Source organism: Chiloscyllium plagiosum, unplaced genomic scaffold (genome assembly GCF_037043375.1).
Source record: "Chiloscyllium plagiosum isolate Xiang-an unplaced genomic scaffold, Cpla_swu_hap1 HiC_scaffold_4, whole genome shotgun sequence".
In the NCBI taxonomy this organism is placed as follows: Eukaryota; Metazoa; Chordata; class Chondrichthyes; order Orectolobiformes; family Hemiscylliidae; genus Chiloscyllium; species Chiloscyllium plagiosum.
The window spans coordinates 70,059,849-70,083,920 of record NW_028270142.1 but is presented as its reverse complement, the minus strand read 5'-3'; the positions used below and the strand labels follow the sequence as shown (position 1 = coordinate 70,083,920).

Below are 24,072 nucleotides of genomic sequence, written 5' to 3'. Positions count from 1 at the left end.
TGGTATTCATCTATCCACCCAGATGCCTTTTAAATGTTGTAATTGTGCCAGCCTCAACCACTTCCTCTGGAAGCTTATTCCATATGCACACCATCCTCTGTGTGGAAAAAGTTGTCCTTTAGGTCCCTTTTTAATCTTTACCCTCTCACCTTAAACCTATGCCTTCTAATACTGGACTCCCCTGCTCCAGGGAAAAGACCTGGTCTTTTTATCCTATCCTTGTCCTTATGATTATGTCAACCTTTATTCGGTCACCGCTCAGCTTTCAACACTCCAGAGAAAATAGCCCCAGCCTAATCAACCTGTCCCTATAGGTCAAATCCTCCAACCCTGGCAACATCCTTGCAAATCTTTTCTGAAATATTTCAAGTTTCACAACAGTCTTTCAATAGAAGGGAGATCAGAATTGCACACAATATTACAAAGTGCCCTAACCAATATCCTGTACAGCCACAACATGGTCTCCCAACTTCTATATTCAATACTTTGACCAATAAAGGAAAGCATACCAAACACCTTCTTCACTGTCCTAACTATTTGTGACTCCACTTTCAAGGAACTATGAACCTGCACTCCAGGGTCTCTTTGTTCAGCAACATTCTCCAGGACCCTACCATTAAGTGTACACATCCTGTTCTGAATTGCCTTTCCAAAATGCAGCACATCACATTTATCTAAATTAAACTCCATCCGCCATTCCTTATTGGGCCCATTGGCCCAACTGATCAAGATCCTGCTGTAGTCTGAGGTAACATTCTTCACTGTCCACTACACCTCCAATTTTGGTGTCATCTGCAAACTTAGTAATTATACTTCATATCCAAATCATTGATATGCATGATGAAAAGCTATGGATGAAGCAATGATCCTTATGGCACACCACTGGTCACAGGTCTCCAGTCTGAATGACAACCCTCCACCACCACTCTCTGTCTTCTCCCTTTGAGCCAATTCTGTATCCAAGTGGCTAATTCTCCCTGTGTTCCATGCGATCTAACCTTGCTAACCAATCCACATGAGGAATCCTGTCGAAAGCCCTACAGAAGTCCAGAAAGACCACCATCCACTGGACCACCTCCATCAATCCCCTCCCCCCTCGCGACATGATTTTCCACTCACAAAGCCATCTCTACTATGCCCAGTCTCTGCCCTCCCAAATACGTGCAAATCCTGTCCCCCAGGATCCCCTCCAACAACTCGCCCACCACCAATGCCAAGTGCACCAGTCCATGGTTCCCCAGCCCCTCCCTACCATCTTTTAAATAGTGGCATCATATCAGCCAACTTCCAGTCCTCCAACAACTCACTGTGACTAATGATGACACAAACACTTCAGCGAGGGGCCCAGCAATCACTTCATAGCTTGCTACAGAGTTCTAAAGTACACCTGATCTGTCCACTTCTATGCACTAGCTAACTGAGCATATCCATCCCACCACCTACTGCAACATCCAATTATTTCTCAAGTGATTTTCGGTTATTTTGTCTCCTTGGATCTATCTAGAGATTTCTTTAGTGTATTGGCCACTCATGGTACAAAGAAAAATTCCCAATATTTACTTTGAAAGTACTTGCCAGTTTGAACCCGTAAGTGCTAGTTTCCAGTTGAAATTAAAAATGCTTTACATTTTATATACTATATGTGGAGGCAGCAAAAGTGTTGGCCTCTGCTCAAATCTCTAAAATTACAAAGCACTTGTCCCACTCAAGGGTACATAACTTGCTGAGTTTGCAAACAGTAGTTTAACTGCATCTGTTGACTGCTTCTTTAAATTCATTAGAGACAAAAAAAAACTGCAGATGCTGGAAGCCAAAGTAGACAGGTAGGAGCCTGGAAGAACACAGCAAGCCAGGCAGCATCAGAAGGTGCTGAAGTCGATATGTTGGGTGTAACCTTTCTTCAGGACTGGGAGTGAGAGGAGCTAGGGGCAGGTTGGTGAAGTGAGGATATATGAAGAGAGGTAGAAGGTACGACCTGGTTGGTCAATGGGAAGAATGAATCCAGTTGGTGGCTGGGAGCAGTGAAGGGAAAGGGAGGGGCTGGGAATAGAGTCAGGGGATGAAAGGGAGGTTATTTGAAATTGGAGAACTCAATGTTGAGTCCTCTGGGCTGTAGAGTGCCCAGGCTGAAGATAAGGTGTTGTTCCTCTAATAGGAGCTGTGGCTTGTTTTGGCAATGGAAGAGGCCAAAGATGGTCATGTCGGAAAGAGAGTGGCTGGGGGAAATGAAATGGGTGGTGACTGGGAAATCCAGTCAGCCCCTGCGGACCCGGCTGTGATGCTCGGTGAGCTGTTCCGAGTTTACATTCAGTCTCCCCAATGTAGAGAAGATCACATCGGGAGCACCTGATGCAGTGAACTAGGTTGGAAAGAGGCAGGTGAACCTCTGTCTCACCTGGGGCCCTAGATGGAGGTGAGGGAGGTAGTGTCATTCTCTAAGTTTACGTTCAGTCTCCTCGTCATAGAGAAGACCACATTGGGAGCACCTGATGCAGTAAACTAGGTTTGGAAGAGAGGCAGGTGAACCTCTGTGAGGACCGTTTCCTCCGACAATCCATGATTCACGCCATCCCAGGCACCTTCCCCTGCAACCAAAAAAGATGCAAAACCTGTCGGTACCCTCTCCCCCACTCCATCCAGGTGAAACAGAGGTTCACCTGCCTCTCTTCCAACCTAGTTTACTGCATCAGGTGCTCCCGATGTGGTTTTCCCTATATCGGGCAGACTGAACGTAAACTCAGGGAACAGCTCACCGAGCATCGCAGCCGGGTCTGCAGGGGCTGACCGGACCTCCCAGTCATCACCCACTTCAATTTCCCCCAACCACTCCCTTACCGACCTGAACATTTTTGGCCTCCTCCATTGCCCAAAATCCCCAGCCATTTGTCCCCAGTCATCCCACTAATTAATCAAATGCCCCTTAATACTCGACTACCCTCTCAACCATCCAACTAACCTGCACGCTAAATACCCACTGACTTACTAATCTTGTCACCTCATCACTCACTCATCCATTTCTCATTTACTCAGTAAGCCATGCAAAGACTGGACCTTTAAACCCACCTGAACACAAGAACTAGTGTCATTCATAGGGGACATGTTCTCTCTTCCCCAACACTCCACTGCAGTTCCACAGTAAATGCTGCAATGTCCATTTCTGCTGCATTTGGAATGGAAGACCAGGGAAGAAGTGGACTGCAGCATTTGGGTTGGGAAAATCGTCATGGGCAGTGGCAATGTGCAGAGAGAGCATGCCATTGACCAGGAGACGGGGACAAAAATTTTGAATATTTCCTTGTCCGTCTGCAGCTTCTGGATGAAGCCTGATTTGTGAGACAGTGATAAACTAGAATTGCCTGGGACAAGAGGACCCAACATTCAGTGATTCCTGCTGCAGTATTCTTGGATTTTTGTCCTTCATAGATTAGTAAGGGAAATGCTGCATTGTAATGTAGGTTGTTGAGCATGTTAGCAGTTTTCTCATGTTAAATTATTACAGGACTGTAAGTTCATCTCAGCATAATTCAGTTAATAATAAATTTCAGGGAATAATAATCTAGAATTGTTTTTGTTTGTTTTCAGTAGTCTCGTTGGGAATTTAAAATAGTTGGAGTGGAGGTTAGTTGGAGTGCAGTTGAATGTTCCTCCTGCCCTGTGACTGCATATGCAGGAAGTGCACCCAACTCCAACTCCTCAAAAACCACATTAGGGAACTGGAGTTGGAGCTGGATGAACTTCGGATCATTAGGAAGGCAGAGGGGGTTATTGAGAGGAGTTACTGGGAGATAGTCGCACCTCAGGTACAAGAAGAAGGTAGATGGGTTACCATCAGGAGATGGAGAGGGAACAGGTAGGCAGCGCAGGGATCCCCTGTGGCGGTTCCCCTCAATAACAAGTATACCATTTTGGATACAATTGGTGGGGACAATTTACCCAGGTAAACAATGGGGCACAGGTCTCTGGCACAGAGTCAGTCCTGTGGGAAGTCAGAAGGGAAAGGGGAAGAGGAGCAAAGCATTAGTCATTGGCAACTCCATTGTTAGGGGGATAGATAGGAGGTTCTTTGGGAACGAGGGAAACTCACGGTTGGTTTGTTGCCTCCCAGGAGCCAGGGTCCGTGATATCTCTGATCTTGCTTTCTGGATCCTTGAGGGAGAGCAGGTCCACATAGACACCAATGATGTAGGTAGGAAGAGAGATGGGGATTGAAGGCAGAAATTCAGGGAGGTAGGATGGAAGCGATGAACTAGAACAAACTGAGTTGTTATCATCAGGTATGTTGTCCGTGCCATGTGCTAATGAGATAAGGAAAAGGGAGAGAGAGGAGTTGAACACGTGGCTACAAGTATGGTGCAGGAGGGAGGGTTTTGGAATTCTGGATACTTGGGGCTCTTTTGGGGGTAGGTAGGACCTCTACAAACAGGATGGTCTTCAACTGAACCAGAGGGGTACCAATATATTGTGGGGATGGTGGTGGGGTGAGGGGGTGTGGAGAGGGTTTAAACTAATTCAGCAGGGGGTGGGGAACCTAAATTGTAGTTCCAGTGTCCAGGAGGTTGAGAGTAGTGAGGTCAGAAATAAGGTTGCAAGGTCACAAGAGGGCACTGGCAATGGTAAGGTCCTAGGGAGTGTTGCTGAACAAAGAGACCTTGGAGTGCAGTCGCAGGTAGATAGGATAGTGAAGGAGGCATTTGGTATGCTTTCCTTTATTGGTCAGAGTATTGAGTACAGGAGTTGGGAGGTCATGTTGCGGCTGCACAGGACATCGGTTAGGCCACTGTTGGAATATTGCATGCAATTCTGGTCTCCTTTCTATCGGAAAGATGTTGTGAAACTTGAAAGGGTTCAGAAAAGATTTACAAGGATGTTGCCAGGGTTGGAGGATTTGAGCTATAGGGAGAGGCTGAATAGTCTGGGGCTGTTTCCCTGGAGCGTCAGATGCTGAGGAGTGACCTTATAGAGGTTTACAAAATGATGAGGGGCATGGATAGGATAAATAGACTAAGTCTTTTCCCTGGGGTTGGGGAGTCCAGAACTAGAGGGCGTAGGTTTAGGGTGAGAGGGGAAAGATATAAAAGAGACCTAAGGGGCTACCTTTTCACGCAGAGGGTGGTACGTGCATGGAATGAGCTGCCAGAGAATGTGGTGGAGGCTGGTACAATTGCAACATTTAAGAGGCATTTGGATGGGTATATGAATAGGAAAGGTTTGGCGGGATATGTGCCGGGTGCTGGCAGGTGGGACTAGATTGGGTTGGGATATCTGGTCGGCGTGGACAGGTTGGACCGAAGGGTCTGTTTCCATGCTGTACATCTCTATGATTCTAAAGTGTGAAAATACATGAGTCCCCTGGGCCAGATGGGATTTATCCAAGGATTCTCTGGGAGCCAGGAAGGAGATTGCAAAACCTTTGGCTTTGAACGTTATGTCATCACTGTCTACAGGAATAGTGTCAGAAGACTGGAGGACAGCAAATGCTGTTCCTTTGTTCAAGAAGGGTCGCCTTCCTATCGGAAAGATGATGTAAAACTTGAAAGGGTTCAGAAAAGATTTACAAGGATGTTGCTAGGGTTGGAGGATTTGAGCTATAAGCGAGGGCTATTTTCCCTGGAGCGTCGGAGGCTGAGGAGTGACCATATAGAGGTTTATTAAATCATGAGGGTCATGGATAGGATAAATAGACAAAGTTTTTTCTCTGGGGTGGGGGAGTCCAGAACTAGAGGGCATAGGTTTAGGGTGAGAGGGGAAAGGTATAAAAGAGACCGAAGGAGCAACTTTTTCACACTGAGGGTGGCACGTGTATGGAATGAGCTGCCAGAGGACGTGGTAGAGGCTAGTACAATTGCAACATTTAAAAGGCATCTGGATGGGTATATGAATTGGAAGGGTTTGGAGGGATATGGGCCAGGTGCTGGCAGGTGGGACTAGAATGGGTTGGGATATCTGGTTGGCGTGGACGAGTTGGACCGAAGGGTCTGTTTCCATGCTGTACATCTCTATGACTCTTTGACTCTATAAGGGGAGTAGAGACAACCCAGGTAATTATAGACCAGTGAGCCTTACTTTGGTTGTGGGTAAAGTGTTGGAAAAGGTTATAAGAATTAGGATTTATAATCAATCTAGAAAGAAATAAGTCGATGAGTGGTTTTGTGAAAGGTAGGACATGACTCACAAACCTTGTTGAATCCTTTGAAAAGGTGACCACACAGGTGGATGAGGGTAAAGTGGTTGATGTGGTGTACATGGATTTCAGTAAGGCGTTTGATAAAGTTCCCCATGGTAGACTATTGCACAAAATATGGAGGCATGGGATTGAGGGTGATTTAGCAGTTTGGATCAGAAACTGCCGAGCAGAAAGAAGACAGAGGGTGGCGATTGATGGGAAATGTTCATCCTGGAGTTCAGTTATCGTGTTGTACCGCAAGGATCTGTTTTGGGGTCACTGTTGTTTGTCATTTTTATAAATGACCTGGATAAGGGGGTAGAAGGATGGGTTAGTAAGTAAGGATGGGTTAGTAAGGTCGATAGAGTTGTGGATGATGAGGAAGGATGTTGTGAGTTACTGAGGGCCTTAGATAAGTTGCAGAGATGGGCTGAGAGGTGGCAAACGGAGTTTAATGCAGAAAAGTGTGAGGTGATTCACTTTGGAAGAAGCAATAGGAATAAAGAGTACTGGACTAATAGTAAGATTCTTGGTAGCGTAGATGAGCAGAGAGATCTCAGTGTCCATGTGCACAGATCCTGAAATTTACCACCCGGGTTGATAAGGTTGTTAAGAAGGCATACACTGTGCTAGCTTCTATTATTGGAGGGATTAAGTTTCGGAGCCATGAGGTCATGCTGCAACTGTACAAGACTCTGGTGTGGCCGCACTTGGAATATTGCATACAGTTCTGGCCACCGCAACATAGGAAGGGTGTTGAAGCTTTGGAAAGGGTTCAGAGATTTACTAGGATGTTGCCTGGTATAGAGGGTAGGTCTTATGAGGAATGTGTGAGGGTCCTGAGGCAGTTTTCGTTAGGGAGAAAAAGGTTGAGAAGTGACTTAACTGAGACATCTAAGGTAATCAGAGGTTAGATAGGGTGGACAGTGAGAGCCTTTTTTCTGGATAGTGATGAGTAGCACGAAGGGACATAGCTTTAAATTGAGTGGTGATAGATACAGGACAGATGTCAGAGGTAGTTTTTTTACTCAGACAGTAGTAGGGGTGTGGAACGGCCTGCCCATAACAGTAGTAGACCCCCCCAACTTTAAGGGCATTTAAATGGTCATTGGATCAACATATGGATGAAAATGGAATTGTGTTGGTTAGATGAGCTTCACATTGGTTTTACATTGGTCAACTTTATGTTCTATGTTCTAAAGTATGCACTTTACCAGGGCAAACTGAGAGTTTCAAAACAGGCTTTAAAAAATTTAACAATAAAAATTTGTGATCATTGTAAAGCCCCAGCTGGTTCACTAATGTCCTTTAGGGAAGTAAAATTGCCACCTTCATCCTGTCTATTCTACTTTGATTTGATTAGATTAGATTCCCTACAGTGTGGAAACAGGTCCTTCAGCCCATTGAGCAACTGTGCCGCCCACAATTTGGATTCCAGGCTCACACTAAAGTGGTTAGCTTTTACTTGCTGCAGAAGAGGCCCAAAAAGACCCTCAGTTGAATCAAACTGCTCTTATCCATTGTCTTAACGGAATGAAGAATGGTGGGAAATGAATGTCATGCTCTCATTCTTAGAATGAATAATATCAATTCAAGATTGTTATAAATAAATGTCACAGCAGCTTGCAAAGGTGTAGCAGAACTTCAGTAGGAGCAGAAGTAGGTCATACAGCCCATAGAGTCTGCTCTGTCATTCAATGAGATTATGCCTGATCTGATAATCCTAAACTCCATTTTCCTGACTTTCACCATAACCTTTGATTCCCTGTTTAAAAATCTCTGTCTCAGCCTCTGCTCCACAGAATTGATTTCTTCTCATTTCGACTTCACTTTCTCTTCCCATCTCCAGTTTCTTTTCACCACACATCATGAATCATCCTACATCCTCAGATACATGAAAGGTTTCTAGTTTCCTGATTCTAATAGAACATAGAAGAATACAGCGCAGTACAGGCCCTTTGGCCCTCGATGTTGCGCCGATCCAAGCCCACCTAACCTATACTAACCCACTATCCTCCATATACCTATCCAATGCTCGCTTAAATGCCCATAAAGAGGGAGATTCTGGATTAGTGGTGCTGGAAGAGCACAGCAATTCAGGCAGCATCCAAGGACAGGCAAAATCGACGTTTCGGGCAAAAGCCCTTCATCAGGAATAAAGGCAGAGAGCCTGAAGCATGGAGAGATAAGCTAGAGGAGGGTGGGGGTGGGGAGAGAGTAGCATAGAGTACAATAGGTAGGTGGGGAATGAGATGAAGGTGATAGGTCAGGGAAGAGAGGGTGGAGTGGATAGGTGGAAAAGGAGCTGGGCAGGTCGGACAAGTCCGGACAGGTCGAGTTACTGGAGGTTAGAAACTAGGATGAGGTGGGGGAAGGGGAAATGAGGAAACTGTTGAAATCCACATTGATGCCCTGGGGTTGAAGTGTTCCGAGGCGGAAGATGAGGCGTTCTTCCTCCAGGCGTCTGGTGGTGAGGGAGCGGCGGTGGAGGAGGCCCAGCACCTCCATATCCTCGGCAGAGTGGGAGGGGGAGTTGAAATGTTGAGCCACTGGGTCAACCAAATCGCCCAGTGGCTCAACATTTCAACTCCCCCTCCCACTCTGCCGAGGATATGGAGGTGCTGGGCCTCCTCCACCGCCGCTCCCTCACCACCAGACGCCTGGAGGAAGAACGCCTCATCTTCCGCCTCGGAACACTTCAACCCCAGGGCATCAATGTGGATTTCAACAGTTTCCTCATTTCCCCTTCCCCCACCTCATCCTAGTTTCTAACCTCCAGTAACTCGACCTGTCCGGACTTGTCCGACCTGCCCAGCTCCTTTTCCACCTATCCACTCCACCCTCTCTTCCCTGACCTATCACCTTCATCTCATTCCCCACCTACCTATTGTACTCTATGCTACTCTCTCCCCACCCCCACCCTCCTCTAGCTTATCTCTCCATGCTTCAGGCTCTCTGCCTTTATTCCTGATGAAGGGCTTTTGCCCGAAACGTCGATTTTGCCTGTCCTTGGATGCTGCCTGAATTGCTGTGCTCTTCCAGCACCACTAATCCAGAATCTGGTTTCCAGCATCTGCAGTCATTGTTTTTACCTCATAAAGAGGGAGAGTCCACCACTGCTACTGGCAGGGCATTCCATGAACTTACGACTCGCTGAGTGAAGAACCTACCCCTAACTTCAGTCCTACATCTACCCCCCCTTAATTTAAAGCTATGCCCCCTTGTAATACCCGACTCCATACGCGGGAAAAGGTTCACACTGTCAACTCTATCTAACCCCCTAATCATCTTGTACACCTCAATCAAGTCACCCCTAAACTTTCTTTTCTCTAATGAAAACAGCCCCAAGTGTCTCAGTCTTTCCTCATACGATCTTCCTTCCATACCAGGCAACATCCTGGTAAACCTCCTCTGCACCCGTTCCAGTGCCTCCACATCCTTCCTATAGTATGGCGACCAAAACTGCACACAATATTCCAGATGCGGCCGCACCAGAGTCTTATACAACTGCATCATGACCTCAGGACTCCGGAACTCAATTCCTCTACCAATAAAAGCCAGTACGCCATATGCCTTCCTCACCGCACTATTTACCTGGGTGGCAACTTTCAGAGATCTGTGTACATGGACACCAAGATCCCTCTGCTCATCCACACTACCAAGTATCCGACCATTAGCCCAGTACCCCATCTTTTTGTTATTCTTCCCAAAGTGAATCACCTCACACTTAGCTACATTGAATTCCATTTGCCACCTTTCTGCCCAGCTCTGCAGCTTCTCTATATCCTGCTGTAACCTGCCACATCCTTCCTCACTGTCAACAACTCCTCCGACTTTCGTATCATCCGCAAACTTGCTCACCCAACCTTATAACCCCTCTTCCAGGTCATTTATAAAAATGACAAACAGCAATGGTCCCAAAACAGATCCTTGCGGAACACCGCTAGTAACTGCACTCCAAGATGAACCTTTACCATCAACTACTACCCTCTGTCTTCTTCCATCCAGCCAATTCCTAATCCAAACCTCCAACTCACCCTCAATGCCATACCTCCGTATTTTTTGAAGTAGCCTACCATGGGGAACCTTATCAAACGCCTTACTAAAATCCATATATACCACATCTACCGCTTTCCCCTCATCAACCTCCTTTGTCACCTTTTCAAAGAATTTAATAAGGTTTGTGAGGCACGACCTGCCCTTCACAAAACCATGCTGACTATCCTTGATCACATTATTCCTATCCAGATGTGCATAAATCCTATCCCTTACAATTCTCTCTAAGACTTTGCCCACAACAGAAGTGAGACTCACCGGCCTATAGTTACTAGGGTTATCCCTACTCCCCTTTTTGAACAAGGGAACCACATTTGCTATTTAGGAATAAAAGAATGACTAGGGTAGGAATAGGTCCTAATCATCTCCTTTTCACCTGTTCAGTCCTTTATTCCACACCAGAGTCTCTGAAACCACCTCCCTCTGTTTCTTCTTTGAATTGAGGCTCAAACTGTCTTTCTGTGGCTTATTTGGAACATACTTTATTTCCATCCGACAAAGGTCTCCTCCCTCATTTCTTGTTGTCATATGATGATTATTTTAATGATCATTGGCCACTTCCTGCTCTTGACCTGAATTACAAGAATTTATCAAACCTCCTCTTACAATTTTTACTTGACCTTCATGGTCCATCTCCGACTTTTCTTCAACTTCCCTATTTCCATTTTGGGCTTAGGTTGTCAACCAATATAGCCATTCACTCATAGTTCCCTTGATTACAGTCCTCAGAATCTGCTTCTTATATGGATTCTATTCCATTCTCTTGATTTCTCTGAAGATGATATTGTTTTTAACATGTCTTAGACTTTCCTCAACTACGATTGACCAGGTTCTCCAGCATGCCTGCTCTGTTTTCCCAATTCTCCATTCTTCTATTGATCTCAACTTGTAGCTGAACAGCTTCCACATTCAGCTGAGTGTTCTGAACCATTTCTCCCTCCTATAGCATGGGCTAACACCAAACATACATGTCCTCCCACCATCCCTGTTCAGCATTTCAAATAAACTGTTCCCTTCTACTATGCTTCAATCATCTGCAACATCCATGACACCTCTCTGTGGCCCAGAATTTCTGCGAGCTTAAATTTTCAATCTGCATCCCATTCCCACTCTGGCTACATTGCTCTAATGAAGCTCAAACAGAAGCTTGAGGAGCAGCATATCATTTTACAATGAAAAACTTTGTGCACTTCTGGATGCAACACTGACTTCTAAAATATAACCATTGCCCCAGTGTTTCCAGACAACTTGTGCTGACAGAATACTCGGTAGCTTGCTAGAATGTGGTGCAGAATAGCACTAATACTGCAGTTTCAGTCCCTCTGCTGGCTGAAGATGTTCTTTTGTCTGTGATATTATGAGATTATCCATAATTGGCATAATTGTCAAGAAGGTCACTGTTTTGTGGGAGCAGCTGAGAATGGTTATGCTGTTACTATTTGTATCTCCTCTCAACATTTAAAAAAGAATGCCACATAATTATTCCATTTTGTCTCACAAATTCATTTCTTTGGTTATTTCATTATTCCGACCTTCTAACATATCACAAAGTTTCTCTTTCCTTTTTTTCTATTCTTCCCAACTTGCTAAAAGCTTATTACCTCTCAGACTGTTCCCAGTTCTGATGGAATGTCAATGATAGAAAATGTTGCCTCTGTTTCTCTTTTCACAGATGATGCTTGACCTGCTGAGTATTTACAGTATTTTCTTCTTTCAATTATAATGAATCCATTTAAATAAAATTGCAACTTGCATCTAAGTTAAAAATCCACATTTGTTTTATGCGGACTTTGTACATGCTTGCACTAACCTTGGAATGGTACTCCTGTTCCAACCTTGAATCTGACGTTGCAACCTGTTTGTACTTGCTCATTTTCATTTTCATTTGGCGAGTCCTCTCTTCCACATCCATTGTACCTGTGGACAAAGTGTCAAGGTAAACAATTAACCTGCAATTGTCAATTACTTTCGACTATTACAATCATTTCACTGGTACTGGTGAGTGTGTCCGATCAAAGCTCATTGTCAAGTCTAAAATTGGGGTTTGGAATTGGACAAAACTATTTTAAAACCAGTGGACTCAAAGATTTACTTTCAATCTACATGAATTTTGGCGGCGTTAATAATAGATTATGAACAAGATAAATCACCAAAATGGCTTTGTACCTTTAATAAAAAGAATTTAGATCACACAGCTGAAGAAAGCCTCTGAAGGTATAAACTGCAAATGGGCCATTGAATTGCCATAGATACAGCAGAATGGAGGTTATGTCTATCGCGCCTCATTGGAAGATCATCCTAAACTTCAGTGGGAAAGCTCACTGAATTATTAAAGGAGAGGTGCCCTGCGTTGTCCCTTCAGTAGGCAATACCTGCTACTCCATGGGCTTTGAGTTGACATAAGCTGGTTTGTCACAAGTCAGTTAAGTGTGAAAAGTTAGTGCAAAAGATTTTCCCTCATTAGCTTGCCAGTTTGCCAATGGACCTCTTTTTAATTGAATGCCAATTGAAAATCTAATTGTAGATTCTACCTACACGCAAAACAACACAAAGTAACCAAAAACAGCATATAGACATGAATTTTGTAAGAATGCCTGGACTCCTGTCAGTCTCACTGTCCTTACCCACCTTCAAAGTGGGTTTTTTTATAGACATTGTGGTGGCAAAGGTACCCCTCTGGTGGTTTATTTTCTTGGAGTGAGAGAAATGAGTCAGGATGCTGCGAAATGAGATCTACTGCAAATTCCTCCTCCTTTTCTCCAACTGCATTCTATTTCTGAAGCCAAATACCCCATGCAATAGCTGTGCTCCCACGTCGATGGAATATCAGTTTTAGAAACGTCTCTAACCTCAGACTCAGGAACTGTGTGTACGTAAGTATGTAGTTTTGTGAATTCAGGTTATTGCTGAGCCAAGCTGTTTGCCAGTAGCTTTGCAAACAAAATCAACACATTACAACACTCACCATACTGCTGGGCAACAGAACTCAAAGCAATTGCTAAACTAAATTGTATGGCTCATTACGATCTTACTACCATTGCACTTAAAGAAATTAATCTTAATGGTGAATTATGGCATATATTATTTTAGGTTCAATAATTTTGTGTTCCGCTTCATATTTTGCCTTGTTCTGCAACAGACCACATGCTGATTTTAGGCAGAAAATCATGATATATTATTTAGAATGCATACAGTCAGAACTGAGGGGAACATTTATGTATACAAGAAAGGAAAGAGTCTAGAGATTTATGATTGAACTCAGTTATAGTTAATCCTTTAAAAAGCCATCTTTTAGGAAGGCTGTAGTGGTTTTGATGCTGAGGGCCCAGGTTATGTTTGGATCCAAGGGCATGATTTTCCCTAGTCTAGATGTGGTGAGGATAACGGTAACAGGAACAACTAATTGGTCCTGGAGAGATACTCATCTCCTGAGCAATTATGGATGAGAAGGTCTATTGGGAACTTTCTTGACTGGTCAGTAATTAAGGATATTGAGTGGTCAAGTAATGGCCCATTAAGGGCATCAACTCATCACTAACCCAATTTCTTGTTTTCTCAGCAAGTAAGAAAAGTGGCGAGTTTCTGAAGTGGGAAATCTGTCTACCGGATTGGGCTACGTTCTGGGACAAAGATAGTACACAAAGGAATGGTCACAGAAAGCCAACATGTCCCTAGCCAGCAACGTTTGAACCATCTGTCTGTGCAACCCTGCTCTGTGAGAAGCCAAAGAAAAGATTCACCTTCATACCATTGGGTTACCTGAAGACTTGGTCAATGCATTGAGTATAGGAGTTGGGAAGTCATGTTGCTGCCATGCAGGACATTGGTTAGGCCACTTTTAGAATGTTGCATTCAATTCAGGTCTCCCTGCTATAGGAAGGATGTTGTGAAACCTTGAGGGATTCAGAGACAATTTATAGGGATGTTGCCAGGATTGGAGGGTTTGGGCTTTGGGGGAGAGACTGGATGGACTGGGAATGTTTTCCCTAGACAATCGGAGGCTAAGAGGTGACCTTACAGCAGTTTATAAAATAATGAGGGGCATGAATAGGGTGAATAGCCAAGGTCATTCCAAAACTAGTGGACATGGGTTTAAGGTGAGAGAGGAAAAATTTAAAAGGGACTTAAGATGTAACCTTTTCATGCAGAAGGTGGTGTGTGTATGGAATGAGCTGCCAGTGGAAGTGGTGGAGGCTAGCGCAATTACAAAATTTAGAAGGCATTTGCATGGGTATATGAATATGAAGGGTTTAGAGGGATAGGGGCCAAATGCTGGCAAATGGGATTAAAATAGGATACCTGGTCAGCATGGATGAGTTGGACCGAAGAGTCTGTTTCTTTGCTATGACTGGGCCTCAACCATGATATTTAGGACCCAGAATTTGCAAGCCTCTAAATGACTGTCAGCTTCTGGTGAGCTGGAACTCCACTGTCAAGCCATGTGATTGACCAAGCAACTCTCTGGTCAGCTCTGAACAAGCTGATTGGAATCAATTTGGTAAGTTTCCTTGGTGGTGGGAGATAGCGAGTTAGTTAATACGGAACACCTGCCTCCAAATGTTGGCACTAAGTTAATAGTCATGGCCCTAAAATTCCTAGAGTCAGAGAGGGAATAAATATAAATTTTTGTTGGGAGACCAGGAATTTTTCAGTGCAGCATCTAACATTACAAGGAGGTATGTCTGTACAGAGATCCTACGGTTCTCCAGAAACTCCACTAATTACGCCTTCAGTCAGTCATAATGTAATGCTGTTGTCCTTTACTGGATTACTGGATTGAAGTAATTGATCCCTGAATGAACCAATTACCACATACTTGCAGAGATAGGGCTGCCGTTTGGTGAATGGAAATATTGGCATAGTTCGTGTGGTGGAGTTGGAAACGGTGGATTTGGTTTCCTTATCTGAGAAAGGATGTTCAGGCTATGGGGTGGGGTGGGGTGGGGTGGGGTGGGGTGGGGGGAGTACAGCAAATGATTGAAAGGACTGATGTATGAAGATAGACTGCATCAGTTAGGACTATATTTACTGGAGTTTAGAAGAATGAAAAGATATTTCATTTTTGTAAAAACCTTTAAAATTTTAACAGGACTAGACAGGGTAAATGTATGAAGGATACGGGGTCACAGTGTAAGGATAAAGGGTAGGCTATTTAGAACTGAGTTAAGAAGAAATTTCATCACTCAAACAGTCCTGTGTCTGTGGAATTCTCCACCAAAGAAAACAATTCAGACAAAAACATTAATGTTTTCAAGAAGGAATTTGCGAAAGCGATCAAAGAGTATGGAGCAAAAATGGAAACCGGGTTGGATGATCAGCCAAAATCAGACTGAACGGCTTGAAAAGTTTTTGCTCCTACTTTTATGTTTCTATGTTATGAGGTAAGTAAACATTCATACGTATGTGTCTGTAAAATTTAACTTCCACTTCCACGTTGGTCTTGGGAGTGCACATAGATCCCTCAAAGTTGCTAGGGTTGTTAAGAAGGCATATGGTGTTTTGGCTTTAATTAACGGGGCATTGAGTTTAAGAGCCATGACGTTTTGCTGCAACTCTATAAAATCCTGGTTAGACCACACTTGGAATATTGTGTCCAGTTCTGGTCACGTCATTATGTAGATGCTTTAGAGAGGGTGTAGAGGAGATTTATCAGGATGCTGCCTTTATTGGAGGGTTGAGCTAGGGTTTTTCACACTAGAGAGAAGGAAGAGACGTAACTTGATACGTACAAGATAATGAGAGGTGTGGATAGAGTAGATAGACAGAGACGTTTCCCCAGGCAGAAATAGCTGTCACAAGGGGTCATAATTTTGAGGTGATTGGAGGAAGGTATAGGGGAGATGTCAGAGGTAGGTTCTTTATGCAGGTAGTGGTGGATGCGTGAATGCATTGCCAATGGTGGTAATAGAGTCAAAAACATTAGGGACATTTAAGCAACTGCTGGACAAGCACATGGATGCAAGTAAACTGAGGGATGTATAGTTAGGTTGATCAACAAAAAAGGTTCAAGGGGAAGTAAAACAGATAATGATCCAAAGACAATCTTTGGCACAGTACATACGAATTTGGATGTGAACATAAGTGGTATAGTTAGTAATTTTGCAAATTACACCAAAATTGGAGGTGCATTGGTCAGCAAAGAAGGTTACCTCAGAGTACAACGGGATCTTGATCAGATGGGCCAATGGACTGAGGAGTGGCAGATGGAGATTAATTTAGAATAATGTGAGAGGCTGCATTTTGGAAAAGCAAATCAGAGCAGGACCTGTGCGCTTAATGGTAAACTGCTGGGGAGTATTGCTGAACAAAGAGACCTTGGAGTGCAGGTTCACAGTTCCTTGAAAGTAGAGTCTTAGGTAGATTGGATAATGAAGGAGGAATTCGGTATGCTTTCCTTTATTGGTCAAAGCATTGAGTAAAGGAGTTGGGATTCTGGATTAGAGTGGTGCTTAAAAGCACAGCAGTTCAGGCAGCATCTGAGGTATTCCTGATGAAGGGCATTTGCCCGAAACATCGATTTTCCTGCTCCTCGGATGCTGTCTGAACTGCTGTGCTTTTCCAGCACCACTCTAATCCAGAATTTGTTGTCCAGCATTTGCAGTCATTGTTTTTACCTATAGGAGTTAGGAGATCATGCTGTGACTGTACAGGACATTGGTTGAGCCACTTTTGGAATATTGCATGCAATTCTGGTCTCCTTCCTATTGGAAGGATGTTATGAAATTTGAAAGTGTCCAGAAAAAAATGACAAGGATGTTGCCAGGGTTTGAGAATTTGAACTGTAGGGAGAGGCTGAATAGGCTAAGGCTGTTTTCTCTGGAGTGTCAGAGGCTGAGGTGTGACTTTATAGAGGTTTATAAAATCATGAGGGGCACAGATAGGATAAATAGACAAGGTCTTTTCCCTGGGGTGGGGGAGTCCAAAACTAGAGGGCTTAGGTTCAGGGCAAGAGGGGAAGATATAAAAGGAATCTAAGGGACAACGTTTTCACACAGAGGGTGGTGCATGTATAGAATGAGCTGCCAGAGGAAGTGGTGGAGGCTGGTACAATTACTGCATTTAAAAGGCATCTGGATGAACATATGAATACGAAGGGGTGCTGGCAAATGGTACTAGGTTAGGTTAGGATATCTGGTCAGCATGGATGAGTTGGTTTGTTTTCATACTATACACCTCTATATGAAAGATAGTGAATGTTGTGTATCTACAAATAATGTCTCACTATTAGGGGAGATGATGGCCTAGTGGTATTATCACTGGACTGTTAATCCAGATACCCAGGTAATGTTCTGGGGATGGGGACTCAAATCCCACGAAAGCAGATGGTAGAATTTGAATTCAATGAAAATCTGGAAATAACAGTCTGAATGATGACCGTGAATTAATTGTTGGAAAAACCCATCTGGTTCATTAACGCCCTTTCGGGAAGGAAACTGACATTCTCCTCTGATCTGACCCAAAGCAGAGCAGCTGACTCCTAACTGTTCTCTCGGCAATTAGAGGAGGCCAATAAATGCTAAACTAGTGATGTCCTCATCCTGTGAATGAATACTAAATGCTATCCTCTACCATGCATTGATCCTTCTCCTTTATTATACACAGGTACTATAACTACCTATTGGAATCCTACTGGAAATCCAATATTTGATATTAATGGATGAAAGAACATCCCAGTAGTCAAACTCCAATGTTCCAAAGCTTTGAAACCTCTCATCGAGTCCAACAATTTCCCGTGTTTCTACTGGGTCAACATACTCGGTTTCAGCTAATATTAGAATATTTGACTAAAAGTATTCAACTGAATTAGGCTATACAATTACTGGTTATCACTGAACAGAGCATAGTTTAACATTTGGATCCCTTAATACAGGTCGTCCAGCTTGTGGCATCAAACCCCAGCAATATGGTTCCTAAAAAGCATAGAATTCACATCAGTTTGAATTAATGTTTGTATTCAGTTGTTCCAATCCTGTAGCTTGAAATTTTGGTTAATGCTGATCTGTTCATATACTTGACAAGTTTACAAATTAATGGACATTAAAGTAAACTTGAATGACCTCCTGAATGTTCATAATATGCACATGGTGCACAAAGAAAACAGCTTAGACAGCATACTCTAGCATAAATATTTGCTTTTCTGCAATTGAGCTACTCTTAAATAATACAAATATACATGTACAAGGAACTTAAACAGCAAAGCCTGTTCAATTTATTTTCTTTCACTCATTTGCTAAAGAAAATGTTGCAAAACTGTTCCATCTGTTGGATTACAGCTTTGTTTGATTATATCATATTTCATCATAGAGATCAAATATTTAGACAACATATCCAATCAAATAGGTTAAAATCAAACTGAAGATGATTCCATGCAACGATAAGCAAAAAATGCTAGATACTGGAAATCTAAAAGAAAAAGATAAAACATTGTAAAATTTGGCATGTCCTGTCACCTTCATGAAGAGATTTGAATCCTTTCCAAACCTGGCATGGGCCTTTTGTCCATTTTACATGCTCGATAGTAGCACTGTCAACTTATGTCACACAAGTGTACCCAGTATGTTCTATTTTTGCTCCAGATGATAATATTAGCTCCACAAGGTATGTTTTGCATTTTATAACTTAATGCTACTGGAGTTGAAACAGCATTGTGAGGAATGTAAAATCCTTTCAGGGAATCATCAGCAAAGCTACTCTGTAATGCCTATTTAATTAGTACATGATATTCTGAGTAAACTGTTAACAATATAATTCTTTGTCAATATGCTGTATACACACAATGAAAAGAGCTGGTGGGATTCACTCAGTACTGTTCAGTTTTGACTATATCTAACTGATAACTTTGCTGCTCGTGGCTGTTAGATATAATATAATATCAAATCTTCACAGTACGACTTCTGTTGACGCTTATAACTTAGTCCTTGATCAATTCACATTTATCTCCAAAACAAAAGGCAAGGTGGAGATTGGAATTTATAATCAGGAACAAATTTTTCAATTAGATGGGCTAAGTAGGTAGCATCTATTACATCCTTCTTACAGCAGGATTTCGTATCTGAAAACTCTTTTACTCATATTCCTGTTGAAAGATACCTCATTATCCTAAAATACTGGAATTTAGCTCAAGGAGAAAAATAAACTTTGATAGTTTTGTTTCAAGTGGTCACATAAATTTGAGCAACATGCTAACTGCTCAGTCTGGAACTCTGTAAAAAAAACATCTTTTTACCAATGTTGAAGGCTCTATATCTGAAATGTACCATTATATCCAGAGCTTACATAAACAGGCTTTATAACTTGATTATCACAGCTTACATCTTGTTAAAGTTGATACTGTTTCCCAAACACTGTACCTTTAGATCTCGAACAACTAATCCATTGGTTTGACATATCTCTGCCACTGCCAGTAGACTTGGCTTTTCTTGATTATACAACTGTTGCTACTTACTACTACTGCTGATCATAAGAATCCACAGGCCAATTGGCATATCATTGCTGTAACTCATCCAGAAGTGCATGACAAGCTTACAATTTCCATTTGTTCCGAACAAACCAAGGGCTGTTACTAACTGCATTGTACTGTTTGGAGCAAAATCTTTGCCCATTCCAATTTGGGGCGGCACGGTGGTTCAGTGGTTAGCACTGCTGCCTCACAGCAGCAGGGTCCCAGGTTCGGTTCCAGCCTCGGGTGACTGTCTGTGTGGAGTTTGCACATTCTCCCTGTGTCTGCGTGGGTTTCCTCTGGGTGCTCCGGTTTCCTCCCACAGTCCAAAGATGTGCAGGTCTGGGGAATTGGCCATGCTAAACTGTCCACAGTGCTAGGTGCATTGGTCAGAGGGAAATGAGTCTGGGTGCGTTGCTCTTCGGAGGGTCGGTGTGGACTGGTTGGGCCGAAGGGCATGTTTCCACACTGTAAGGAATCTAATCTAATCTAATCAAAGTCACATACATGGGCAAGATTGTGCACTAGGAAAGGGAAAGAGTATATAGTAAGAATAGGTATACCCATAAGACCATAAAATGAATCAGAAATAGGCCATTCACTCCATGAAGTTTGCTCTGTCTTTCAATGATATCCTGGTTGATTTATAATCTTCAACTCCACACTACTGCCTTTTACCCCATATTCTTGATTTCCTTAATGATTAAAATTCTGTCTGTCTCAGCCTTGAATATACATAATGTCATACCCTGGAGAGGCATCTGTGATATAGAATCCCACAGCTATGCAACCTTCACTGCAGACTGGTACAAAAGGTGAAGTCACATGATATTGGGGTGAGCTGGCAAGAACTGGCACAGTCACAGGAAACAGAGTAGCAATGGAAGGATGCTTTTCGGAATGGAGGGTTGTGATTAGTGGTTTCCACCCATGATCAGTGCCTGGGAAGTGTGCTGTTCACAATTTACATAAATAATTTGGAAGAAAATATGGTTGGTCTAATTAGTAAGTTTGTGCAAGATACAAAGATTGATGGAATTGCGGATAGTGAGGAGGATTGCCAGGATATATAGATGAGTTGGAGGCATGGGCAGAAAATGGCAGATGAAGTTTAATCCTGATAAATGTGAGGTGATGCGTTTTGGAAGGTTAAGTACAGATTATTATACAGTGAATGTCTGAACCTTTAAGAGTACTGATATGCACAAGGATCCAGATGTGCCCATCCACAGATCACTGAAGGTGGCAGTGCAAGTGAATAAGATAGTAAAAAAGACCTAAGCATGCTTGCCTTCATTGGAAGGGGAACCAAGTATAAGGATAAACAAGTTATGCTGCAGCTTTATAGAACTTTAATTAGACCATACTTGGAATACAGCTTACAGTTCTGGTCACCCCATTACCAGAGGATGTGGATGTTTTGGAGAGGGTACAGAAAAGATTGACCAGGATGCGGTTTGTTGAGGGGGAGTTTAGCTATAGGATATAAAACATTAAGAAAGCTTGGATAGATTGAGCTTGTTTTCATTGAAACACAGGATGTTGAGTGATGACCTGATAGAAGTTTATAAGATTGTGCATGGCATAGATAAAGTGGAAGGTATGAGGCTTTTTTCCAGGGTGGAGGGGTCAATTACTAGGGGACATAGGGTCAAGGTGCGGGGAGCAGGGTGGGAGTTTATAAGAGATTTGCGAGGCAACGTTTTCACACAAAGTGTGGAGAGTACCTGGAACATGCTTCCAGAGGTGGTGGTGGAAGCAGACAAAGCAGCATTCAGGAGGTAGATGGAGACATGAATAGGAAGGGAATAGAGGGATATGTATCTTGTAAGCGAAGACAGTTTTAGTGTGGAAGGGCAAAATCTGTCGATGCAGGCTTGGAGGGCTGAAGGGTCTGTTCCTGTGCTGCATTGTTTTATGCTTTCAGAAAAGAAATTCCTCCTTATCTCTATCTTAAACATGTGACCCTTTATTCTGAGATTATGCCCACTTGTCCTAGTCTCTCCCATAGGAGAAACAACCTTCCCACATCTACCCTGTCAATTCCCCTAAATGTTTTGTATGATTGAATAAGGTTTCCTCTCATTCTTCCAAATTTCAAATATAGGCCCAATCGACACAACATCTCTTCATAAGACAATCCCTCCAGACCTGGTATGAGCCTTAGTGTGAGGTACGTATTCAGAACGTCCAGTTAGATAGAAATCTCTACAAGAATCGAGGATCTAGATCTGGTACCCAGAGGGGAAATAGGCGAACACTTCCTATGTTTCATTCTGTTCAATTTCTGTATTCTTCCCCCAACAGCATTGTTTCTAGTAAACAATGGCATACATCTGAGATGCATTTCTAATGGTATGAATCCCCACCAGAGGCATGGAGATGTGGTATCCACCTTTGACCTGCACATCTTGTAGAAGCAGGGTCAGGGACCAAGGCTCACACTGGGAATGAGATCAGTACTTTTCACTAAAACTTTTGGATGCCTTGGGTGATCGATTTTTTTAAAGCCACTTTTTAGTGCATGAGCAATATACATTTCACAATATTTGTCCATGCATGCAATAACACACCACATGCACACTGGAGTAAGACAGAATTCTGTAGAATGTATTACAGAATTGTAGGAGGATCATGGGCATTTTGGTCAGAGGGGCTGAAACATGTTGAGCTATCAAAGGCTAACTGAGAAGGTGGTTATATATTTGCTTTCAAATACTCAGGCATGATTTCGTTTCAGTACTCTTACACTGACACTGAATAGTTTTGAAAGCTATAACTGTGTTGGGTGACATCAGTCTCGTCATGGAACTAACAGAGGTTCTTCTGGGGTCGGTGGAAAATGTAACCATCAGCAAAGCTCAGGTAGCCAGCAAAGAATGGAAACGTGCAACAGTTCCAGCAGCATTTGCATCAAGAAATGCAGAGACAAAGGCACTGATGTTCTCCAAGTCTGGCCAACTTGGCAGTTCTTCAAAATTGACAATTTCAGGATATCTGTTTCAAGTCCAACTTCCAGCAATTTCAGTTGGCACAGTAATGGACACAGGCAGTTATCAAATATGCAGCACTCTTGCCCTTGCAGTAGCAGGCAATCTAAAACTCTGCCACAGGCTGTGTAGGCTCTGCAGAGCTGGCTCGCGTGGCAATTAAATAAACCTAGCTTTGGCAAAGACAGATGGTTATGTGGAGAAGCTGGAAGCCTTGATAAAGGTGTTCCCGCTTCCAATTAGGAACTTTAGTCTATACATCAGGGTACCTATGGATCAGGTCAGCAGGAGTGCCATGAGATTTCGTAGCAGATGATAAGACATCACAACACACACAAAATTCTGTCCAGAAACTGTTTCTCCCTACAGATTCCTGTCAGACCAGTTGTGTATTTTTAAACACTTTGCTTTTATTGGTATAGAGCTAGTTGGTTGGAATGGCCTGTTTTTTTAGTGTAACATTCGACGTCAATCACACTGAGAAGCTATATGCATAATGACAACACCAGAAATGTTTTCAAACAGCACTAAACAAAGTATTTGCAAGGTATGAACTCCAATATTGAAAGGTTTTCAGAGTAGTTAGTGCCACTTTATAGTTTACAAAGAAAAACAAGTGGCAAAAATGTGAGGTTGGAAAAAATAAATCTGAGGTTCTTTTAATTAAGATTATATATTGTATTGAGCACCATCTAATCTTTGTCTATTTTCAAGTGTTTTTTTAATATGGTTATTCCAGGATTTTAAAACAAAAACTTGAGGAAATTTCTTTAACATTTTAAAAGGAGTGACATACAAATACTGCTTCTTTTGTACCAACTTTGTTCAAATAGAATGTAAGAGTCTAGGATCCATTAAGCTGACTCCTGTGTTTGGGCACTAAAATATAACTTATTAGTCCTGGCTGAAGACTCACTGGACTGAAGTTTTTTTTTAAAATGCAAGCTTCGTTTAATTTTTTGGAGGATTTCTCACTGTGAGCCCTAGTGAGACTTATCGCTGTAACTTACCAAACTCACTTCATTAACTTCCCAGCCCTTGGTGTCCCTCACATCCAATTCCATCCTCCAACTTACCATACATGATTCCCAGAACAACTCATCAGTTACTGGATATCTGCTGAAAGATCAGCAACTCTTGTGTCCTTACCATCTAAAAAAGACCACTGTGAACCCAGACAAAAGTTACCAAACTGGTGTTGCCCCTCATCAGAAACTGACCGGCACAGCACTCACAAAGCCATGCTGCTCTTGGCACATTATCGTAGTCACTGTTTAACCACCAGATTACACAGTTTCCCTCCTCAGTTACATTCCATCTGAACCACCATTTCCAGATCACTGCTACTCCATCTTCAGTGCACAGCATAAACCTGAATCTTGTCATTGCCCAGTCAGGACAGATCACATACAGGCATATTGTTT

General features: G+C 42.8%; 1 protein-coding gene across 43 annotated transcripts in view; it reads right to left on the bottom strand.

The window, feature by feature from the left end:
- The window catches only part of rims2a (regulating synaptic membrane exocytosis 2a), a 1,173,408-nt gene that overhangs the window by 248,256 nt on the left and 901,080 nt on the right, over nucleotides 1-24,072 (bottom strand). For all 43 annotated transcript variants that reach the window (XM_087986344.1, XM_087986315.1, XM_087986332.1 and 40 more), the window contains one exon: nucleotides 12,030-12,136. In XM_087986344.1, coding sequence (XP_087842470.1) covers nucleotides 12,030-12,136 — 107 coding nt within the window. The remainder of the gene's footprint in view (nucleotides 1-12,029; nucleotides 12,137-24,072) is intronic.